General features: G+C 39.2%; 1 protein-coding gene across 1 annotated transcript in view; it reads left to right on the top strand.

Annotated features, from left to right (window-relative positions):
* Positions 1–10,058: 10,058 nt before the first annotated feature.
* Tmem71 (transmembrane protein 71) overlaps positions 10,059–23,478 on the top strand; it is a 34,493-nt gene continuing 21,073 nt past the window's right edge. The window contains exons 1-4 of the mRNA XM_033759284.1: positions 10,059–10,138; positions 12,066–12,128; positions 16,468–16,680; positions 22,789–22,961. Coding sequence (XP_033615175.1) covers positions 10,059–10,138; positions 12,066–12,128; positions 16,468–16,680; positions 22,789–22,961 — 529 coding nt within the window. The remainder of the gene's footprint in view (positions 10,139–12,065; positions 12,129–16,467; positions 16,681–22,788; positions 22,962–23,478) is intronic.

Below are 23,478 nucleotides of genomic sequence, written 5' to 3'. Positions count from 1 at the left end.
GCCAACCTGACGCTACGCCTGACCGAGAGACGTCAGCTGCCCGCGACGCGCCGGAAGCGGGCCTGCTGGCGTCATGTGACTGGCGTGGGTTGGGCTCGGGCCGCTCCGCTGATTGGAGGGCCGCCGTAGGAGGCGGGGCTTGGTAAACTTGGCCCGCTGCGAGGAGGAGGTTCCCTGGTTAGTGGAGTAGCTGCCCGAGCTCTGGGCGCCCACCGGTATTTGTGAAGTGTTTGACCTTTGAGAGGTGCGGATGAAGGTCATTGCTCATTATTATTGATTTCATGGCGAATCAGGTTCCCCTAGACCTCACTTCTCAAAACCTTGGGAAAACTTCTGTAACTACATTACTTTCCTACGTACACATTCCATTCCTCTTTAAGAATAGAGCAAATGGTCGCTGTTAAAAAAAAAAAAATCCATAAACGTCTCTTAAATGGACACTTTGTGGCAGACATTGTGATGTAAATATACCACATGACAATCACGAAAGCACAATTTTATTGATCTCAGTCTAGGAGAACCTTACGTTACAAAATACAGATATTAAGGGATGTATGTATGTGCAGCCTGCTGCAGAACCTATGTGACATTCCTTCCATAAGACTATACAACTGATGACAGAACTACTTTTACTAAATACCTACCATATCCCCAAATCTGTGCAGAGCACAAAGGATAGTGTCCATGACGCGCGGGCAACCTACAAGTGGTCCCAAGCTAAGTAATTTTGAGATGAAACATCTCTTCTCCCTCTGTATCACTTAGACTTTTGTAAGTGCAAATGACATTTATATTCATCTTTTTACAGAGTGGAATTAAAATGTGGAAGTAACTCTTTAAACTTCAATTACAGTGAGATGTGGTAAATTAAGCAAACATTCATATTCACCCTTTTATTTGACAGACATTCATTCAACACCTACTATGTTGCTAATAGCTGCTGAGCTACTTAGAGCATGGGATACACAAAAAAGATGTAAAAGAGACAGTCTCTATTGGCCGTCAGTCTTGTACTCTGGCTGCCCAGCATCTATAATACTTCCCATGTGTGAGAAATTTCCCATCATAATTTCATTAGTTGAGCACATCAACTAATTCCAGAATCTTCCTTTGTATACTACAGGATTTTGCTTTCCACCTTCCTTAGGGTTATGTGTGGTCGTTTGATTTGCTATGGAAAGAAATAAGAAGTAAACATTATCATGATCAGCATAACGTCAAAAACCAGTTCACCGGGCCAGGGATTTAGTTGAGTGGCACCGCGACAGCTTGGAAAGCACAAGGTCCTGATTTTGATCACTGGTACAAAAACAAAAACAAACAAACAAAAAACAGTTCACCAAGCTCCCTATGCCTAGCAAAGTGAAAAGCCAGGTTTGAGATGACAGCTGCTCTAGCAACCCGGATTCTAGATAGAATGTGATGAACTCAGGACCCACTGATAACCTGCAAGGTTTGTGTTGTATAAGGCAATAATTATTTGTTTTTATGCAGTGAGTATTTCTTGGGGATTGTCTGTCACCTGTCATAACCTTATCCACGCTGGCAGATTATTTTATGAATCTTGGAGGCAGAGTCAACCACTCACTAAATAAAATGAAAATTTTGGAAACAAGTGTTCTCCATCTTCCTTGTGCCTAAGTGCTGATCTCAACTATGTTAATTAAACTCTCTCACTGAGATTTTAGTATAAAAAGTTGCTAATGATATTCAAAGTAAGGGAAACCTTCTCCAACATCAGTGGAAGTACTAAAAATAAAATTTTTAAATTTTAGCTAGAGCTCAGTTTTATTGAACATTGGCAGAACTCTTGCTAAAACATACACCAGTAGTTAAGAAAAAAATAGATATTATAAAAATTTTGAGACTTTCTAATTTAAATAAAATGTATTCATAAAGAATACAGATTCTTTTCAATCTCCACTATTTGTTGTGAATACAGCAATCTATAATCCACCTCAGAAGATGTTTCTTCCATTTTAATTGAAACTTAACAAGGACTCTCTCCAATAATGTAAATTGAGAGAATAAAAATGCAAATGAGGTCTTATGTAAATAAGTGGCTTATGTAAATTGCATAGACTAGTGGTTCTCTGTGGAATTACTGCTACCCCTTTGAGAGCTCTTTGGATATAAGGAAGGGTGATATTATTAGTTGTTACGTGATTGAGGTAGAACAGTGGTAGTGTTTAGTAGAGGAACCAGGACATCTAGACATCCTGAAATGCACAGTGCACTTCTGTGCCTTGAAATATTGCCTTTGTCATCCAGAACTTTTGATTATTCCTCCAGATATTCATATGGGTGAAAAACTTGTTTCTAATTGTACCTAGAGCTGAATTTCACATATAAGCCCAAAGTGTTTTTGCAAGGTTTTAATGTACATTTATTTTTCTGAGAACATAGTAACTATTTAATGTTTTCTAAACATTACCAAAAGTTTCTTTCTTTTAAAATATCATGTCACCAACAGCTAATCTACTCATAGTATTTAAGTCAGTGCTAGGATGCACTTGTATCAGTCCATATTCATAGCTGTTTCACTCAAGGTAAATCTAAACTTAGGTGGAATTACTCGGTTACTTCATTATGTCTCTTTGAGAGACATGGCTAAATATTATGTATTGATATATACATATATATATATATACTTTTATTATGAATATTTTCATAATGCTTGTTCTTTATATTAGCATTATATCATATTGATATCTTAAAATATATGTGTATAGCTTGATTATTATGTCATTTTGAAAATTCCATAATATTACATAATATTTACTCTAAAAAAGGTACATCAATTCTCATGAAACTGACACAAACATCAGGTAGGCTGTCATTTCCTCTTTTGTCCGTGTGGAGTTAAAGTTCAGATCAGGGAAGAGATAAAGAGCAAAAGAGAGTCTAACAATGACTCCTCAGGCATGTAGCAGGGCTGTGAGTGGCTGTGCCCCCCGTTTCTTCCACCCGTCATACCCTTCCTCCAGATGGTTGATGCTGGCCATCAGTCACTCCATCTCCAAATATAGAAAGGAAGAACTTACAGCTGTGTTTGAGTAGAACCAAACAAGAAGTGGGCAAATTATCTTGAAACAACAGTTGTTAGGCAGAAATCACTGATCTAAATTCCTCCAACTTTAAATATGTGAATATGGAACCATTATACTTCCTGGAATATTTAACAACTGTATACTTATTTTAAGGGAGGAAAAAGTCACTCCTAAATAGCAGATATTCCTTGATTACATAGAAAAGACATGAATGGGTTTTTGTGTATTTTTTTAATAGCTGTAATTAGAATCAGTAAAGACAATCAAAGTAATTCAAGGTTTGGTTTTTTTTAATAGACTAGTTTAGTAGAAACCTAAACTGCTGCAGTAGACCCCTCTGGCACATCTCTCCATTTCAGGTATTTAAAAGTCTTTCAAGATGCATTGACCTCACTTCTTTCACCTGCAGAAAGCTCACTTGTCTTGTCTCTCTGTCACCATATCCCTTTATCAACTGACCAGAAGTGGTAGATGTTCCACAATGTGTCACTGGCAATTGGTTCTCCAGGACAGATGTGAACCAACAGAGGCATTGTCTCTGCGGATGCTCACGCAGAATTCTGCTCACAATTCAAATGCACTTCCTATTTCTATTTACTGTATGTTAATGTGCCACTTTCTTATAACAAGACCAGTGGATAACATACATGTCTATCATAATATCAATCAAAGTCCGTTGCAATTCCATATCGCCTTTAGGGTTGCTTTGTTATTTAAAAAATGTGGCACATCTGATATACATATGTAATATATAATTCATGGTACTTATGTGTCTCACTGTAAGTATATTTTTAAGGAAAGTTCAAATGTTACTTGGAATGCCCCCAGTTTGTGAGATTTAAAAGACTCAGTAGGAATGATTTTAAAATATTCACAGTCTCTGCTACTAAAGGCTGGAGAATAGTATTTGGTTAGCAATTAGATCAAGAGAGACAAAGAAATGCTTTTAGTGCAGATTTCTGTGAAGCAAGATATCTACCTTATATGTATCATTTAAACCTAAATACTTCTGAGAGCAGAAGGAAGCCTTACTAATAATTACTCCAGAACATCAGGTGGGTTGCTGGGTAGTCCCAGACAAACAGAGATATGTGATCATGCCGCATAAAGCGGGAATAAATAATAACGAGAAATATGATAGGGATTCCTTAAACAGAAAATCAATGATCATGGAATCCACTTCTGATTCCTCAGTGAGTTTTCCTCAGGACAAAGGGTGAGCACTTCACCGTCACCTGCTTCATTGCCATTCACTAGCATCATTTTTACACCATATCAGCATTTCTCAAGCTTTGTTCCACCAATCATGTGCATCAGATTCACCTGGGACACTGGTTAAACTCCTGGGGTTAGGGACTACACTTTAATAAGCCACCATATTGATTCTTATGCACACAAAAGTTGCAGACTTACATGGTGTTGTGATTCATGTGGTTGCTTGTGAATGCAAGTTCAATGAAAATCTGTATAAGGAGAAAAATAATTTATTAGTTTGGGGAAAGAACAAGAGACAAGAGATTATTCTTCCTTCTAGGTCAGTTTGCTTCAAGGATCAAATTAAAATAACTTCCTAGGAGTTAGCATGACTCTTGGAATCCATATCCTGGTCCCAGCTTCCTAGTTGTCATTATAACACCCTAGTGAACACAAAAATAAGACTTAGAAGTCATTCTCTCCCTGACCTAAACTAAGTACAGTGACCAACCTTGAACCAATAGTGCTAGCCATGGAGTGGCTTGTACTAATTTGGCGTAGAGCTGGGTCCATTTCCCATCATTCAGATTAAAGTAGAGATTAGCACAGTCTTCAGGGACTAAGAGGTAGAAATGAATGAGATTAAAAAAAAACTTGGTATCTTGCTTTTGCCAATCAGTTTAGGGTTCTTTTGCTCAATTTAGATGGAAATCCTGAATTTAAAAAGTGCAGCTCTGCTAATAGTCCTGATGTCACCATGTAATGCTGGATGCCAACAGTTGACATAGACAGCTGCCAGCCACTGCCTTCCGGTACCAACTCATGCTGGACAACATAGATTGACTCTACCAGTTGCTGGTCTCTCTCTTTGTTCGTCATTGGCTAACGGTCTCTGGAGCTCTTTGGTGTTAACAACTCTGAGAATGAATTGTTCTTTCTTTGGAAACAACCACTCTGTTTATAGTACTCATGATAAAAAAAAAAAAATACCAAATAGATTACAGAACCTTTGGAGCCCATGCTACAAGAGGAAACAAACCACAAGCATGTTTGCACCAAAACAACAAAGTGAGTTCTTATTTTAACAGGGCTTGTGCTACAGTACAGGGGGCTCAGTAACCAGGAGAGAGCCCTCCTAGACTCAAACTGGAGAAGTGGCCAGGGAGTGCTGTTTACGTAGCAGCCACAGGCCTGTTTCAGCAAGGATCAGAATTGAAAACTTGCTGTGAATATTAGACTATGTAAGTAAGAGACCTAGTTCCCTTCCTCCCGGATTCTAGCCACTCCAGAGTGACCCTTTACTTCCTTAACAAGGCAACAGTATAGTCTAAAGTGGCAGGAGTTGGGCAGGGACACCATCTGCCTATCTGGCTGCACTCATGTTGGAGTAGAGGATAGTGATATGTTAGACCAGGGGGACATTGAAAGAAACCATCCCAGCAAAGGGGCTCAAAGGGAAGCAAGGCAGAGGGCCGCACAGCTGCTAGTCAAGCCACAACCCACCCAGCAGGTACAGGAGAAATTAGAGTCAGGTGGTTCTCCTATGTCTCTCTGCTACTTTAAAGAGAGGATATAAAACTTGAATAATAAAAATAATGAGTATCCAATGCAACTATGTGATACTGACTGTAGCTCCAATCTCCAATCACAATGTACAGCCGTCAAACAAAACTGAGAATATACTGCCTGATTTATAAATTAGAAAAAAAAAATGAGCCATGGAGAGGTGAATCTAGGGAAAGACTGGCCAATCATTCATACTCCTGATTCCTTAGGAGTTAACTTTCAGAGACAGTTTTCTATTAGCTAGGGATTGTTAATACTGATGGAGACAGGGTTAGTAACAGAATATTGGACCCAAGCAAATAAACAGCAACCACCATTTTAATATCTTAATGATCATTGTTTTCCTTGAGAACAGAGGTAGCAACATGTCATGACACCTTCAATTAGAGACACCATAAACATGTGTATTTGTCCATCATACTTTGTTTAAGCACTTAACATCTTAGTCTCTTCTATAGCAAAAATCCAGTAAACTGGATGGCTTTTACAACAGCAATTTATTTCTAACAATTCCAGAGGATGGGAAAGTCCAAGATCAAGGTACTCACAGATTTGGTTCCCGGAACTCTCTTCCTGGTTTGCAGTCGGCCACTATCTCAGTGTGTCCTCGTATGATGGAGGTACTCTCTTTTGCATCTTCAAAAAGCATGGGACCAGGGATTTAGCTCAGTGGCACCGCACCTGCCTTGCAAGTGCAAGGGCCTGAGATGGACGCCCAGTACTGCAAAATAAATAAATAAATAAAAGCACGGACCTTGTTTACAATGGCTCCATCCTCATGATCTAATTAACTACCAAAAGCCCCACCTCTACATACCATCCTACTGAGGATTAAGGTTGCAATAGACATTTAGAGGGGGCACATTTAGTCCATAGCAGTCTACAAGTTTTTATGGAATTCCTACCTAATGGTAGAAACAGGGTGCTATAGTATAGAAACAAGAATTTATAACTAGGTACTTAAACTAAGCTGACTTGCCATGACGGGGAGATAAATACAGAAATAACCAAGTACAGCAGGAAGCTAAATACATCAGTTAAAATGTAGATGCCATAGGAATACACTTGCTCTAACTTGAGAAATCAAGGAAGACTGCATAAAGAAAAAGGTATTCTAACTAAGAGTAGGATTGAAGGATTGAGTAAGCTTCAAATAAAATTTCTATGCAGATTCTGTGGTTATTGATGATATCTAGTTTTGATTTAAGTGTTGACAAAAATATGATTCTTCTTCCATTTTTCCCCACAAGCACTTATTGAACATCTGCAAAGTGCCAAGTATGGTGCCACGTTCAAGGAACATAATAAAGAATATGCTTAATTCCAGATTTTCAGGCATTTACTAGTGTAGTTACCATGCAAATGAATAATTTGGATACAACCTAAGTTTTAGCAGGAAGATCATGCAAAGTCACTTGAGACTGGCCACTTGCAATTTGTCTCAGTATCTGTTCTCTTGGCCATGACCTGAAAACACTACCAATGTCTCCAAGGTAACTGTTGGACATACAGACAGAACAGGTTTCCTCTGGAGCGGGGTGGGGTGAGTGATGGAAAACCATGAGCATTGCTGTATTCTATAGTTTGCCTTGGTAAACATTCTGAGGCTCCTGTGGTCAGGTATTGGATTATTTTCCCTTTTATATTTTTGAAAAACATTCAAAACATTAAACAGAGCTACTCATTCCAGGAAGAGGGTGAACACCCTTTAGCTGGCTTTCTTTCTTTCTTTCTTTCATTCTTACTGTCTTTCCCTCACAACGTATCTTGAAGACCATAAGAGACTTTAAATTTGAAGGAAGTCAACTCATAAATTGATTCTTAAGATTGTTTTCTTTCTCTTCTTCGCAATAATACTGTGTATCAGAGCCAGGAATTGTGATAACACTAAGAATTGTTTGTCAGACCTGACACATTACAGATATATTTGGGGGCTAGATACTTCTCTGATTCACTTTTTCTAACATGTAAATAGAAATTTTAACTCTACTTCATAGAATTGTAATAAGAATTAAATTCGATGGTACAAAACTTACATGTTTTGCAAACTATCATCAATATAAAAATGCCAGGTGTTTCCTAATAGTCCTTTCTCCCCTTTTGCAGAGACCTGTTCATCTATTCATTTTGATCTCTGAGGGAAGACTCAATTTCACTCTCTATGATTTCATAACCACACACATCCATTCAGGATTTACTGTCTGTCCAGCACCAGCTTGCTGCTAAGGATTCCACAGATGAATCAAATATTATTCTTGCCACCCAGCTTGTATACTTTTACTAAAACTTGATTATAGAGTTTCACAAGCTAATCCATTTCTCCGTTCTCTAAACTCCATTTCCTCATTTCTTTATCTCTCTCCATCTCTGTCTCTCCTCCACCCAAACAAAACAAATTCAAAATCTTGCCATCTGAATATAAACCCTGAGCAAACAGCAGGGATATATCTACAACACTTTTGAGAGATAGGAATTCTAGGGGCAGAAGATAAAGTATAATTCCTACAAAAACACATTAGTGACAAAGAAGTCTGAGAACATAAATTATAATAGTCAAATCTAAAGGCAAATAAAGAAAATGCTGCAATGAATCAAGCCATGTAGAAATTGTAGATTATAATAATAATCAGAAGAAGCCCTTAGGGATTCTTTTCTTCTATCACTATCTAGACATGAGATATTCTATTGTTATTAAAAAGGAATTAAAGTTAGCCAGTTTAAGTAACTGAAAATCTATCTTGGTTTGTCATTTTTTTCTGATTTTTTTAATCTTTTCTTGGAATATAATTCACATTTGACTTATTATCATGTTCTCCAAGTATTGCTCTGTATAATCCCTATTCTACAGTATTAATATGTATAACTTCTATTCCCTTACTATCTGCAGGATAGATTACCTTTCAGTGGCACCTGGATCTTACAATCTGAGCACAATTTACATAGCTAACATACTTCTACTTCTCATAAAGCCAAATAGTTGGAAATTTCTTCATAGAGAGTTCCCATAAATTATTTATATGACACTCAGCAGATACTCAAGAAATGGGTAATCTGGTAAATTCAAAAGTCCAGCAACTAAACACAAAGAGGTGGATATTACTCAAAAGAATCACAGGTATGGATATGCACACACGGAATTTGCTGGAATTAAAATAAAAATAGAATTCCGGCCCAAAGAGGTCCTACTTTGTTTCAAGGAGATCATGACAATTCACAGTTTCAAAGTATCTTTGCATTTTTCAATTTCTAGAAAGCATAAAGTAGGTTGAAATGTTGAATAACCTAAAGGAAGGCATATTCTCTAGTCTTTCCAGTTGACCAAACAAGCAGTGGGATAGAAAAACTTTTACTTCCCAGAGGGCAGAGCCAAGAGCCTCAAACAATGGCCTGAGTGACGTTGAGTGGGAGCAGAACCAGGGCTGTGTCAAGGAACGCGCTCCACTCACAGGGCTCAGAGCTTTACAGCATTTGGTTGCTCAGTTTTTCTGTCCCTGTTTCAGTGTGGATGGCTGAGCTGTGAAGCCTCCATTCAAAAAGAGCTGTCCCAACAGCATTTGAATTCTCCTAACACTTCCCAGTCCCCAGGTCAGGTTCTACAGAAGGTCTTGCCATGTAGTATGACCTCAGTAGTAATGAGACCCCCAGGAGGGAATGAAGTCACCTTCCTTGCCAACCTGATCAACTGAGCTCTCAGAAAACAAACCAGTACAGAATACATTCTGTACATCTGTCCTCGTGATTCAATAATTTCTCATTTCTTTCATCTCATTTAACTTTCCAAGCCACTCAAGGAAGTATATATTTACATTTATAGTTAAAGAAAACTAACTCAAAGAGATTAAGCCACAAGTCCAAGGCTGCACATTGAGTATCAGCGAATAGTTTGCTTGGAAATAGTTTGTGTGCCTGCAAAACCTGCACTCATTCACTACCTACTGCTGCCTCACAGTTCCTAGTACATAATTTTTTTTTTTTTTTGGTACCGGGATTGAACTCAGGACCTTGCGCTTGTGAGGCAGGCAGCAGCTGAAATCACACAAACAGCATTGAATTATTTGGGTTCTACTCAGCTATTAATATAAAATACACAGTTCACTCAGAAAGTTTTTTGAAAAATCCAACTTTTATTGGGTCAACTCATTACTACTATAGAAATCTTCATAAAATTGTGTTCCCGTTAATAGTATTCTGTGTATAAATGGATCGAAGCATTGTTCTCCAAACACTTAGGTGGTCTGGACAAAGGACATGGCTATGCATTACTCTAACTGTGGCCAGATGATGACCAAGAAGCGTTGCTTTGTGGCGTTTTCCTTGTGTTCTTGCAGGTAGGGATGATGACGGAGCTCAGAACAGTGTGTCTCCAGTGACCACCGTGTATCCAGCTGGCGTGAGTCATGGACTGCAGACCTTCTGTTGCTGGCTCAGGAGGTTGTCAGAGCTCTCCCATGGGCTGAATTGTGTGAATACCACTGATGTGAGCCCAACAGGAAGCGTGACCTCAGGCTGCTGCTCTGCCTCTGATTACACAGCCTGTTTTTGAAAGAAAACAAGAAGTGCTGAAGTCTGACTTCTCAAGAACTACATGCTCTTCGATTCTAGGAAACAAAGGAAAGAGCAAGAGGCTGTGGAAAATCAAACTCTGCAGCAAACTCCTGCTCAAGGCAGGGATGCACGTAGTGTTTGTTAGAAGAAGGTGGGGGGGAATCTGTTTATCCAGAGACTCCTGCACGGTTGACAATCCAAATGCACTTTTGAAGGCTCTGTCCTCAGTTTCACCACTGCCAACAACAGGAAGCCTTGTATTTCAGCAATTGCTTTGTCATTTATCAATTGGAAGAAGAGACTGGGAACTCCCTCTGGAAGAATTACACGTATGGGCAAATTATTTCTCACAATGGATGTTTTGCTTTGGTGGAACTGGTAGAAAGAGTCTGTTCTGTGCAAAGTTGTAGGGCTGTAACTAAAGTTGTTGTTGCTGGTGTGGATTCTCACTTACCAGCTGACTGTAGATGACTAAAAGTGTTTGTAAGGTATAACAGTAAGATTTTACTTTCTGCCACGTAATTTGTTAGCTTAAAATAAGTTTAATGCTTGAGAAAAACTAACCTAGTAGGTAATTTGGGCTGGGCATATTCACATTATATGCATGGAAAATGAAAATGACGAGTAGCTTACTAGTATATTAGTTTGTAAACAGTATCATTTTATTTCAAAAAATGAAAGTTATAAATGTGTACTCTGATTTAGAGATCTTTCAAAGAAAGCTGGAAGGGTCTCCTGAAATATTTAAAGGGCTATACATGCCAAGTTCTATATTTCCTAATAAGTCTTGTATGTCCTTTATTTAAATAATCAATGTGAAACTTGAGAATTAACCTGACTGAGGTGTTGTATTATGCTACAAAAACAATCCATTACTAGTTGCTATGTTTTTTTTAAGTGGATAGAGATTGTGAATCAGAAGAGAATGTACTCCTTTCTTACAAAACTGCTAGGATGTTGATATACTTTAAATTCAATATCAACAAATGGTAAATCTATTTAATAAGTGCTGAACGATCAAAGTGCATATACTTTACATACTTTGATATGTGCTCAATTTATAAACGAGAGTATACTGTACATTCATGAGCTCTGAGTTTTGAAGTCAGTCCCGTGTTACACCATTTTTAGTGTGATGCTGCTTGTGCTATTTAGGAATGTCCAGGCTGAAAATAGACTTATACCCACTGCATGAAAGACTGCCCCTCTCTGTGAATACCTGTCAGTAGTTCAAATTGTGAGATGAAAGAGACAGCAAGCCTTGTGTACCACTGGGAACTTGACAGTGAGGTTACTTTGTGATGGAAATGATTTCAATCCAAAGAATTTATCTTGGGGGCTCCACAGTGAGTCATTTTTTTCAGATTTCATAATCAAAGAATTCATTTTCATTCTTTTATGGGGATGTCAAATCAACCTTTGTAAATCTAGCATTTCCAAGTGAAATTGTGTCCCTATTTACTCAAAAAGATTATTTAGATGCGCTGAGTGAGATGGCAGAAAATAGAATACAAAACTGTTGAGGCAGTCGCAACTTCACCGAAGCCCAGCAATCTGGTCTCCTGCCTTCAATCCTATAGCTCTGTACTATTTCAGTAAACAAATCCGACTAGTGCAATTAGTAGATGCCATCTGTTTTAGCATAATGTTTTCTATTTTTAATATATAGTCCATCTTATTTTCCAAGGGTTTTGCAGAAAATCTGTGAAGTTTGAACAAGCGGCCTTCCCAAGATGCACCGAATATCTCAGCTGATGTCGACACCAGTCACGAGTAAATGCAAGAGAAGTGCTACATGCAATTATCTTTTGAATGATTAGATGCCTTTTAGCAATTTCCTTGCTTTGATTTCGCTGATACTCAGACCATTAACCATCTGTCAGTAGCTTGTGCTTCTTAAATGCCAATGTGCGCCTCAGCAATGATTTTGACTTCATTTCTTTCCTTGAGAGAAATGTGGTATTTTTCCTCGTAGCAGAAAACATCCCTATTTTTTAGAAGCCTGTGAATAAATGTGAAAGCAGATAGTTTATCAGCTACTATTAAGATGCAAAGCTGTTTGTCTATAAAAAAAATACTGAATGATTTTGATAGCTACTTGCAGAAAACAAGGGCGTTGTCAGAATGGTAGTGGTTTCAAGTTTCTTCCTTCCTCTTGTTATTCTCTCCCCAGCCCTGCTTCTAACCCTCCCTCTTGCACCCACAATTTTCTCCCTACAAATCAGCCATCCCAATCTGAAAGTCTCGGTTCTTTTTCTGTCTTTAGTAGTGATTTTCGGTCATGTAATCAGCTCCTTCTGAGCCTGTCTATTGCAAAGCTTGACACTATCACTGCCCATGCTGAAACTCTGTGCTATAGTTCAGAATGTTAAGCAGCGGCAATTCTCCAAACATAAAGTCTGTGCTGTGCCTGTGTTTAAACTGGAATGAATAGGTGGGTCATTTGCTTTTTTAAATGAAGAATACACACAGGCTTCGTACATTGGAAAATCACATGTAAAGCAAAACTTTTCCCAACTAGTATCTTTTACTCATCACAGTAGAAGTGTCTTGAAATGCACTGATACAGGCTTTAATTCCTCAGATTCTGAGTAAGCTACAATAACCAATACATTGGGCACTTTGTCTGGTTTCCTCCAGCTTCACCCAAGATGTTGCCTCCCCTCATTTTGATGCTAATGCTGAGTTAGTACCTCATCTTTCACTAAGGAACCTCTAAAGGGCTGTTGTGTGTGAGCAGGGAGAGAAGACCAAAGCCTCTAGGTTATTCCACCAGAGACCTGAGTTAGGCTGGTTCCCTGGATGGCAGCCCTGGTTGGCATTTTTCTGCTGTGGCTGGGCCAGTAACTATTCATGCCTCCCCTGTGCCACTACTGTCATGCTCATGCGTGCTGGTGAGATGTAATCAACTTCTCTTTGTGCAGGTTCCTCCAGGTTAGACAGAGTGTGCTGGCAAACTGCCTACCACATGTATTTTTCCAAGGTATGTTATGGAGCTTTTCTGTACCGGAAATCAAACTCGAGACCTTATGTTTTGCCAGGCAGGCACAGTTTCACTGAACTATATCTCCGGCACTCACAGAGCTTTTCTCAATCAAATGAAACAAATCCCCTTGCAGCATATCCTACTTTGTCCAGGTTTAAAAAGATTTTAGCTGTCATCTAGTCTTGATGTGGTTACACATTTCCAGTGCCATGCACAAAGAAAATAAAAACTTGCTCAATCTTGCAGATTTGTTTTTGTTTTCTACTGTATGTAGGCAGGCATAAATTGTTTCTTTGACAAATTATATTGAACACTGATTGGGTGGTAACTTTTTTCTCAAATCTGTGTTCTCTTAAATATGCTTTCCTATCTCATGTGACAAGAGCCACAGGGTTTTATTCCAGTGCAGAAGCTACCCAGTTTTTATCCTCTTCTCAAACGAATAGACTGTACCATTTTGTTCAAGTCCTACAATGCAGTTTCCTTTTCTTCCCCTCCTTCCTTTCTTTCTAATTCCTTATCTTTCGCTAGCATTTTGTGAAATGTACTAGTAAAAAGGAATGAAGCCTTGATATTAGAACCCACCCCTACCTGTAAATTCTAGGCCTCCCAGTACCACCAAACAAGCCAGCTAAGGACAAACAAGCAGAACACATGGAATGAACTCATGATTCAGAACGACCAGAGTTTGCATCTCAGCTCTGTCATACCCAGCTATGTTAAATATGCAAGTAATTTTTCCTTCTGCATCTCCCTTCTTCCCCCACTCTGCTGTATGAAGAGCAGAATAGTGATACTTAGCTTTTAGAAAGATTTGTAAAGAGTAAACAAAGTGCAAAATGTGAGACCAGACCCATGCTAAATGTACAGTAAATAATACCTTTAGAATCATATTTTACTAATAACTTGAGTGTATATATTAATTGTGCATACGCTTTTAAATTGGAACAATCTGATGTTCAGAAAAGCATGTAGAGAAGGATGAGAGACACAGTACACTCTATTAAAGTATAAAAAATTGTATCAAGAAATTTTAAAAGCCAACAACTGGTATTTTTTTTTAATCCTGAGAAGTGTGAGCTCTACACTCTTTCAAAGCCTAGTCAGTTGCTTCTCAGTACAAGCAAAGACTTGGTCTTTGGGCACTTTGGCAAATTTCTGGACTTTGGTGTGAGGTTGGATTTCTGAAATCAATAGAAAGGAACCTACCAAAAATAGCCAGCTGCTAGAATTATGATAGCATAATAGAAATGAGAGTCAAGATCTAATTTTGTTATTCATTTAGGGTATCTGATATTATTTTGGAAGAATCTCTTCATTATTACAAAGTGGATGTTGGGAGATCTCCATTTTGTTTATAACCAAGACAGAAGAAAGAATTTTAAGGGCTTTAAAAAGGAAACATTCCCCAAGGGGTTGGAAAGACTGTAGTTGTTAATTGTTAAACGTTGAAACCTCAAAACTTAGATCTAGAACTGTCACCTACATGACCAGCACTTGATAGTGTTTCCTTTAATTATCAAGGAGGCAAAACCATACAAGAAAAAACACAGGGTGAAAGACAAAGGATGTAAATTCTTTTTTTTTTTTGTACCAGGGATCAAACTCAGGACCTTGCACTTGCAAGGCAGGTGGTGGAACCACTGAACTAAATCCCAGGCCCAAGGATGTAAATTCTTACCTACACAAGCCTTAGATCTTGAACAATTAACTCACTCTACTAGTCTCTTTTTCTTGTTTGTTTATGGAGGAGCAGTAATCAAAATGTGCTGATAAGGTGTGTCAGTGTGTCAGCGCATACCTGGACAGTAGTCTCTCCTAGTGTTTCCTGAGTCTCAGGACTCTGCCTATGCTGTTCAGTATTTTCATCAATGATTTGAATTAAGGACATATGAATGCCAGTGACAGTATTTTTCAATTATGTCATGAAAGACATTCATTGTCACATGGTATAATCACCCCCACACACACCAAATTCCAAGAGCTCAAAATTTGGGGCTTATACAAATGATAGCCCACACATTTAACATATGGCACATAGTGTATCAGAGGCACAGATGTTAATAGTGTTGCATGAAATTATGACATTTTATCTTTGCAGCAACCCTATAAGATTGGATTTGACTAACACTCATTGTGCAGATTCCCATTTATAGGAAACTAATGCTTAGGAAGAATAAACAATTAACAAATAGCAAAAAATCAAGAATCAAACTCCAGGCATAAACCTATCTCTACTTAGATCAAAAGGCTTTTATTCTTAGTCTTTAACATGTACCAACTTTCTAAAGTAAAATTGGTTCAAAAGTTTGGGAGAAAGGAGATATGAGCAAGCATATGGAGATAAAACAAATTGACAATCACTTCAATAGCATGATAATATGGTGGTGACTAGGGAAAAGGAGAGATGGAAATAAGGCTACCACAACTTAGGTTTAGTTGTCCCACACATGGATTTTGTGTAATGAGGAAGGTGACAGTCCCAGTCTTCTCTGGACAGCTACACCCAAATGACTGGGTTCCATACCTGGCATTAAAAGGTGCTTCAAAAACTGGAAAGTACCTGAAGAAGAGTAGTCACAAACTGTGAGTGAAGTGATCAGAATCACATAAAGTTGAGTTAAATGAGACAGCAGACTTTCATTATGAAAGAAACAGGACTCATGAGGGACAGTTGCTCTTTCAGATGGCTGAGTGGCTCTCAGTGGAAGATGGCAGGAAAAGGAAGTTTATGATTTCCCTATTGTAGAGACAAAAGCAAGGATATAGCATATGATATCCAAAGAAAGGTGGGATGTGAGAAGGGAACTATAAGCTTTCAACATCCCATAAAGTTTGTTTTGGAAGTTTCCCATGCAAAAAATGGACTAATGTCAAGAGTGCGAGGTTTATTCTCTGATGATAATTCTGATAAGCCACAGTGTTTTCACCAAGTTAAAATAAAAAGAGGCACTAAAAGTCATGGGGTCAATGTCAAAACCAGGAAGCTGAAGAGTGACACCCTTGAGGATAACAGAAGTATTTAATAGTCAGAATGCGAAGTCCTTTACAATGACTGGACCTGTGGTGTTGGGTGACTGCATGCACTGAATAGAAACTACAAAGACTGTCCTTTTTTCTTTGTAGATTTGCCTGTGACTTCCTGGATGGTGACAGTGCCTTTGAATGCTGCTTGATGGATGCCTTAACAGGTTCCCACCATACCTGTCGCCGAAGTCCCAGGCTCCTCACCAATGGCTACTACATATGGACGGAGGACAGTTTCCTCTGTGACAAAGATGGTAACATAACACTGAACCCCTCACAGACTCGTGTTATGTATAAGGAGAACTTAGTTAGGTAAGTAGGGGCTATTATATCAAGGTATCGTGTGAATCCATTCCATTCATCATTTATTCATTCACTCAACAACCACTAATAAGGAGTTCCTTATTGTACCAGATTGTGGAAATCAAAAGAAGAATGAGGGTCAAGGAGAGCCTACATGGGAAAAGTAAAATGAAGTGATTTGGGCACTGGGGTAGAAATCTTTAGGGATGCAGTGAAGGGGATAAGAAGGGAGGCCTGTTTTACTTGAGGAACAGATGAAAGAAAGCTTCCTAGAGATGGAAATGATTGATTTGTATCTTAGAAGATTGCAGGATGCTAGTTAAAAATAGAGGAAGAAATAAAACTAGAGAGAGAGCACTGGCTCGGGGATCTGAAAGATGCTGACACAATGGGGGGATGCAAACAGCTTGGTGGGGGCACAGTTTAGGGAAGGAAGGGAATGAGAAGCCTGCAAAAAAGTAGGGTGAACACAGATGTGAGCTGAATAGAGGGTGCAAAACATCAGGCTAGAGTTTGGGCTTTACTTTATTTTCTTTCATTTTAAAATCAACTACATGCTGACTATATCAGACAACTATTGGCACAGTAACACTGTTTAAAAAACAACGACAAAATCTTAGTGACATAAGCTGTGACAATGAGTGCACGTATTGGGAAGTTGGTTGGTTAGGCTGATCTACTCTGGACTAGGTTGAATTTGGCTTCAGGGTGAAATCATATCTATTCCCTTCTTACTTCAAGGATCCAGCTCAGCAATGGCACACATCACTTCAGCTCATATTCCCCCAGAAGATTTGACTCTCACGGCTGCAACTAATGGCCAGTGAGCAAGGAGACTGAGTCCAGCTGTGTGCCAAGAAGGAAGAGTAGACTGTGTTAGAAGTTTACTGTTTCTGTCATAATTGTTAAGATCAGATGAGCAACTGTCAAGCTTATTTTAAGTTGTGCTTCTCTTTATCCTCATTCTATTGTCTTTATGAAGACCACCATCATTTCTGGTTCAGAGTTTTTTAGGTTACCTTAGTGCTCTGAATGCTTTCCAGATTACTCAACTTATAGTACTTTCTCCAGGCTGCTGCAAAGTGGATTTCCTGATTTGCCTAGATACTGCCTTTAGAAGACTTTTACTCCATTTCTTTTTCATCTTAAAATAGTAACTACAAATACTTGTTAAATAAGTGAAATTACTTTCTATATGCTGGGTAAAATCCTATTTTTTGCATATATTTTGTCTTAGTTACTTTATTGTTGCTTGAACAAAATACTAAATACCCACAAGTTAAAGGAGGAAAGGTTTAGCTCAGCCCACAGTTTGTACAGCTTTTAGTCAGTAGTTCTCTGGATCCAAGACACAGGGAATGGTACAGGAGAAACAATGCATGGCAGGGTAGAGAGAAAGCAGTGAGCTTCCTTTCTTCTTTCCCTTTTTTATTCCATTCAGACTACAAGCCTATTGATTAATGCCACCACATTGGGGGGGGGGTCTTTTGTCGTCAACAAATCCATTCAGCCACACTCAAGACTACACTAATTCAGTCAGTGAACTGATCTGGTTATCACACTGCCATAGTCCAGTGTCACACAACGATGGTCCAACCACCTCCAAAAGCCTCAACTATGAGGACATGAGGTTTTTCGGGGGAGGACATTTAGCTATAAGCCATAACTTACTCTTATCTGAGTTCCAAGTCCAGCTCTGAATCCTTAAGACCTAAACTATATTATAGCCTTTTCCCTGTAATGCAGGCTAAGCATAAGTCTAGAGAGGTTAAGTAACTTCCTCAAGCTCACAGAACTATTGAGTGGTACCAGCATCCCGACTCCAGTTGTCTAACATTAGAGAACAAGTTTCTAAGCACCTCTTTTATCTAGGTCTCACTTTGCAAAACTATTCTTGACATCAGAGATTATGTTTTTTTTTTTAAATTGAGTTTATTGGTACAATCTAGGTATACAATATAGTTACATTCATCATTGGGATTCTGTACCTTTACATAATAGGTCTTGATTCTCATTTTTTCCCCTTGTCCCTGCCCTCCCTTTACCCCCTCCTCTCCTCCCCACTTACAAACACTTTGTTTCCATTTTTTCAGTTTCTCATATTCAGAGATTATGTTTTATCTCTGCATTTTGTACAGATAATTTGATCAGTGTACATCCCATAATAGGTACTTCATAAAGATGTATTGATTGAGATAATGAATATACAAATTAAAAAATAGAAATTTTCTAATTACTGCTCATTCAATTTAAGATGATCTCATCTTAGAGCACACAGGAATCTTTCAAATTTGATTCGTTTTCACAAGATATCGTTCCATTACCAAGAATTCTCATTTTTCTCAACTTTCCTATTACCTGAAATTGATGACAAAATTAAATTAAACTTTCTCAACCACAACCATATTGATGTTTGCAGAAGATGATTCTTTGTTGTGGGCTTTTCCTTGTGCTTTAGAGAACTTTAATAGTATCTCTGGCCTCTACTTACTATTTGCCCCAGTACCCCTTCCCTGGCATGACATTAAAAACAAAGTCCCCAGAAACTGCTAAGTGTTTCGTAGGTCCAGTATCACCCCGATAGAAAATACCAGGATAAAAAATTTACAAACTTTGCTGCAATCTATCTAAAGATTAAGGGAAAACACATTCAAAATGCATTTTCTGATAGCAGCTGTAGATTCACCATAGACGAAAAACAATGTTATAATGGGAAAAGCATCCCATATCTTTTTACATTGCATGGCTTTGTTTTAGGCCATTAGAATTTATCACAGGGATTAGCATGTCCCAGACAGGTATGCAACAAAAGGTACTTGGCCGTGTAGTTTGAATAGACCCTCTATCCTTTATCTCCCTTCTCCAAGTCCTCTTCTGTGACCAAGAATCTTAGAAATTAGATTCAAATCGCATTCCCTACCCCACCAGTTCCTTCCCCTTTGACAGACTTCCATAGAGGGTCTTCATTGCATTAACATTAATTCTCACCTCCTCGGCAGAATAGGCAAGAATCTCCTTTATCTGGTGATTATTTCCTAGCATGACCTATAATGAAACCTACTCCTTCTTCAGTGAATACAGGAGATCATCTCAGGGAATTTAAAATTCATTTATCGCAGAAAGCCTCGATTGATTCTCAGGCAGTCACAGCACCACTGAGCTACACCCCTGGCCCTCTCCTTTGATTCTCAATTGTGATGGCTTTCCCAGTCTCTCAGGGCAGACTCTAGGTACTTCTCACAGAGTATACGTCCCCTGCATTACATGGTGAGCAAGACCAGTCACTGTGGAGCCAGGCTGAGTCTGCAATTCAGCTATATCACGTACCTCTTAGTCAAGTAACCTAACCTCTCTAGACCTTAGTCTCTTGATCTCAAACTATGGGCTAAAAATTGTACCTACCTCATAGAGGAATTTTGTGTATACAGTCAGTTGGCCTATGGAAAGCACTGAGAAATAAAGTTACCTGGCTCAGAGTAAACACCATGAAAACATTTGTGTATCTACATGATTCTTGTCTTTCTCCCAGGGTGCATAATAATTATGTACACATGATTTTGTCTTTACTAAAGTACCTTTGATATTGACTCAAGGATTCAGCACACAGTAGAAGTTGAAGAAACGTCTGCAGCATTAGTAGAGTTGCCAGATTTGGGTGTTAGAGACATACTCTGTGTCTCAAACTATTTTCACTAGATTGTATTTCAGTGTGATTTGTGTTTAGATGTCCACCAAAGCCTCATGTACTCTTGAGATGGGCTTTTTCAGAGATGGCTGAATCTAGAGTGTCTGATGTTAGGATTAAGAGTGTGTGGTTACTAAATCAGTTCACTGATTGGTTTGGCACCACCTTAGTCCTAGTTGCCTAGGTAGTGTATAAAAGCTGCACAAAAAAGTTGCTAAGGTTTCTGGCTTGCCGCTTTTGCTGTTCCTGCTTGCTGTGAACTGTTTCTCCTCTGTGATGCTTCTCTGCCAAGCCATTCTCTGCCTTGGAGCCAGCTGATTATGGACTGAAACCTCTACAAACTATGAGCTAAATAAACCTTCTCCTTTTAACTCTGGATGTCAAGCGTTTTGTCTTAGAAATAAAAATAAGTTAACTAAGACAAATTTGGTACCAGAGAAGTGGGGTTGTTGCTGTTATTATACTTGACTATGTGGTTTAGGAGGATTTGGAACTGCCTTGTGGGAAAGAGTTTGGAAAGGTTCGAAGATGCTCCTGAATAAGGACAGCTGGAACAGCTTAGGCTGTACTATGTGGGGGATTCTGGTCAGAAGCTCAGAAGATCAGAAACTGGTAAAGACCAGGCTTGGAAGATTTCTGCTGGGAAGAAGAACTGTGTTAGCTGTTGTACTGCAGATGATGTGTGTTATAGCTTGGCAGAAAGTTTGTCTGCATTTTGCTCACATCAGAGACTTTGCCTGAGACTGAGATTAAGATTGGTGAACAAATTTACCTCACAGAAGAAATTTCAAGGCAGGCTAGTGTTAAGGAGGTGACACAGCTACGTATGGGGACTTTTAGCCAGATCTTTGTTGAGAATCAAGAGCAAAAAAGAGCACAGCAGAATGATTTATAATACTCTGAGTTTGGCCAAAAAGGAAGCTCCGATGAAGCTGTGCACTGCAAAGATAGAGCAGAGGAGAGCTTGATTTCTGAAAAGGAACAGGAGAATATATGGCCATCACCAGAAGCAGTAGGCATCCACCCTTTGCAGCCTTTAAAATTGCAAAAGCAAAAGACGTTGCTTTGTGAAGAGAGCCCCAGACCACCATGTTCCAGAATGATGGTGAACCTAGGGAAGTTGTCTCTAGAGATTTGGTTCATAGGCACTGGCCCCTACAGCCAAGTGAGAAGAAAGCCTGGCTACTACTTTAGCTGCCAGCAGACCCTGGTGTCATTCACATGGTGCTGGTTTTAGGTACATGCAGAATATAAGAGTTGTGAGGTCAAGAAGGCTTCCACCCAGATTTCAGAGGAAGGTCTGGGAGGCCTGGCAGGGTGTCCCTGTCAGGTGCAAAGGTGTGGAACCAAAGTCGCAATGGAGACCCCAGAAGGTTGGAGAAACCAGGAACATGACTCATCCAAGGAAAGCTGTAAAGAGGGAGCAAAGCCAGCCAAAAAAGAAGCCATGGGAACTATAACCACAGACAGTGCCATAGGGGCAGAATCACCCAAGCCCTTTGGAGTTCTCAGCTTGCCATAGATTGCCTGGGATGCTGGAAGTGGTACTGTAGGATTCAATGCTTACCCTGATGGATGTCTGGACTTGCTTTGGTCCTATTCCTTTGTATCCTCCTATTTGGAACTTTTTAAATTGGAAATGTTTATCTTGTGCCAATGAATGTTGGAAGTGTTTAATTTCTTTCATTTGTACGGGAGCTTGCGGCTAAGAGTTTGCCTTGGATCTCAGAGGAGACTTTGGACTTGGAGTTTTCAGCAATACTGAAACTAGTAGGACTTTGGCAACTCTTGGAGATGGACTAAATGCTTTTTGCATAAAGGGATGTGCATGAGTCTTTGGAGGTCCAGGGGTACAATGTTATGGCTTGTGTCTAGATGTCCCCAACACCTCATGCAGTCATAGGTGCGGCTTTTTCTGAGGTGGCTGAATCTAGAATGTGTGATGGATTCATGGTGCAATGCTAGGCTCAAGGGCAGAAGGATTAAGGGTGTGAGTGCTCCCCATTCTAAGTAGCCTGGTAGGATAATAGGGATCAAAAGGGCTGTGGTTGCCCAGCGTGGTGGCGCACCCCTGTATTCCCAGCACTCGGGAGGCTGAGATAGGAGGATTGCTGTGAGTTTGAGACCAGACTGGGCTACATACTGAGTTCCAGGTCAGTCTCAACTACATAGTGACACCCTGCCTCAAAAAACAAACAAACAAAAAAAAAGAGGGCTGTGTTTGTCCCTTGTTGCCTTTGTTGTGCTGTGCTACCATGAACTGTTGCCTCTGTCCTGTACCACCCTTCCCTGGAGCCAGCGGGCTATGGACCGAAACCTCTATAAATTGTGAACTAAATAAACCTTCCCCCTTTAACTTAGGGTGTCATGTAGTTGTCTCAGTAATGAGAGAAAAGTAACTAAAACGCCATGCTACTTTCATTTCTTCCCAGAATATTTAGAAAGAAAAGGAGATTCCGCCATTCTCTGTCTTCTCTCTTCAATATGAGTGCCTCTGAATACTGGTTGCGTGGAAGCAGCTGCGGTGAAGCTGACACTCGCCTGAGGAAGGGCACCTGGCTGAAGGGTGTCAGGGGCCTGGATGCATCTCACTGCAGTGAAAATGGTGAGTTTGAATCTCCTTTTCATGGTGAAACATCACTGCTGAGTAAAGCAGTGGCAACTATGTGGTCCTGCACAAATGTCCAATCGAGAGATGATTGTCATTTTGATGGAAGGCATGGGCCTCACATTTTCAAAATTTGCAGTTGCTTCCCCCACATTATTTGTATGACTGAAATTCATAAGTGCCCAAGTCATACAAAAACAGTCTAGCTTAAATATATAAATTAATAAGATGATGATACTCAGAAAACATTTGCATATCTCCTGTGAATCTTTTCTGTGTGGAATATGGTGGAGAAAAGATACTAGAGCCGGACTTAGAAGATCTGTATTGGAGAAAGTGTGCTGAAGTCAGGTTCAGGTCCCAGTTTGAGAATACTGACATACTTTGCTAAGTTTTAATTTCTTCATTTTAAAAACAAGATATACAGATAGGTGTATGTACATATTTCTAAAAATATATATAGAAAATCATTTAAGTAGATTTAAACATGTTTATCTTAAATATTTACATATAT

Source organism: Fukomys damarensis, unplaced genomic scaffold, assembly GCF_012274545.1.
Source record: "Fukomys damarensis isolate Sample0158 unplaced genomic scaffold, DMR_v1.0_HiC HiC_scaffold_5, whole genome shotgun sequence".
Taxonomy (NCBI): domain Eukaryota; kingdom Metazoa; phylum Chordata; class Mammalia; order Rodentia; family Bathyergidae; genus Fukomys; species Fukomys damarensis.
The sequence above is the reverse complement of the archived record's forward strand: the minus strand, read 5'-3'. Positions and strand labels throughout refer to the sequence as shown.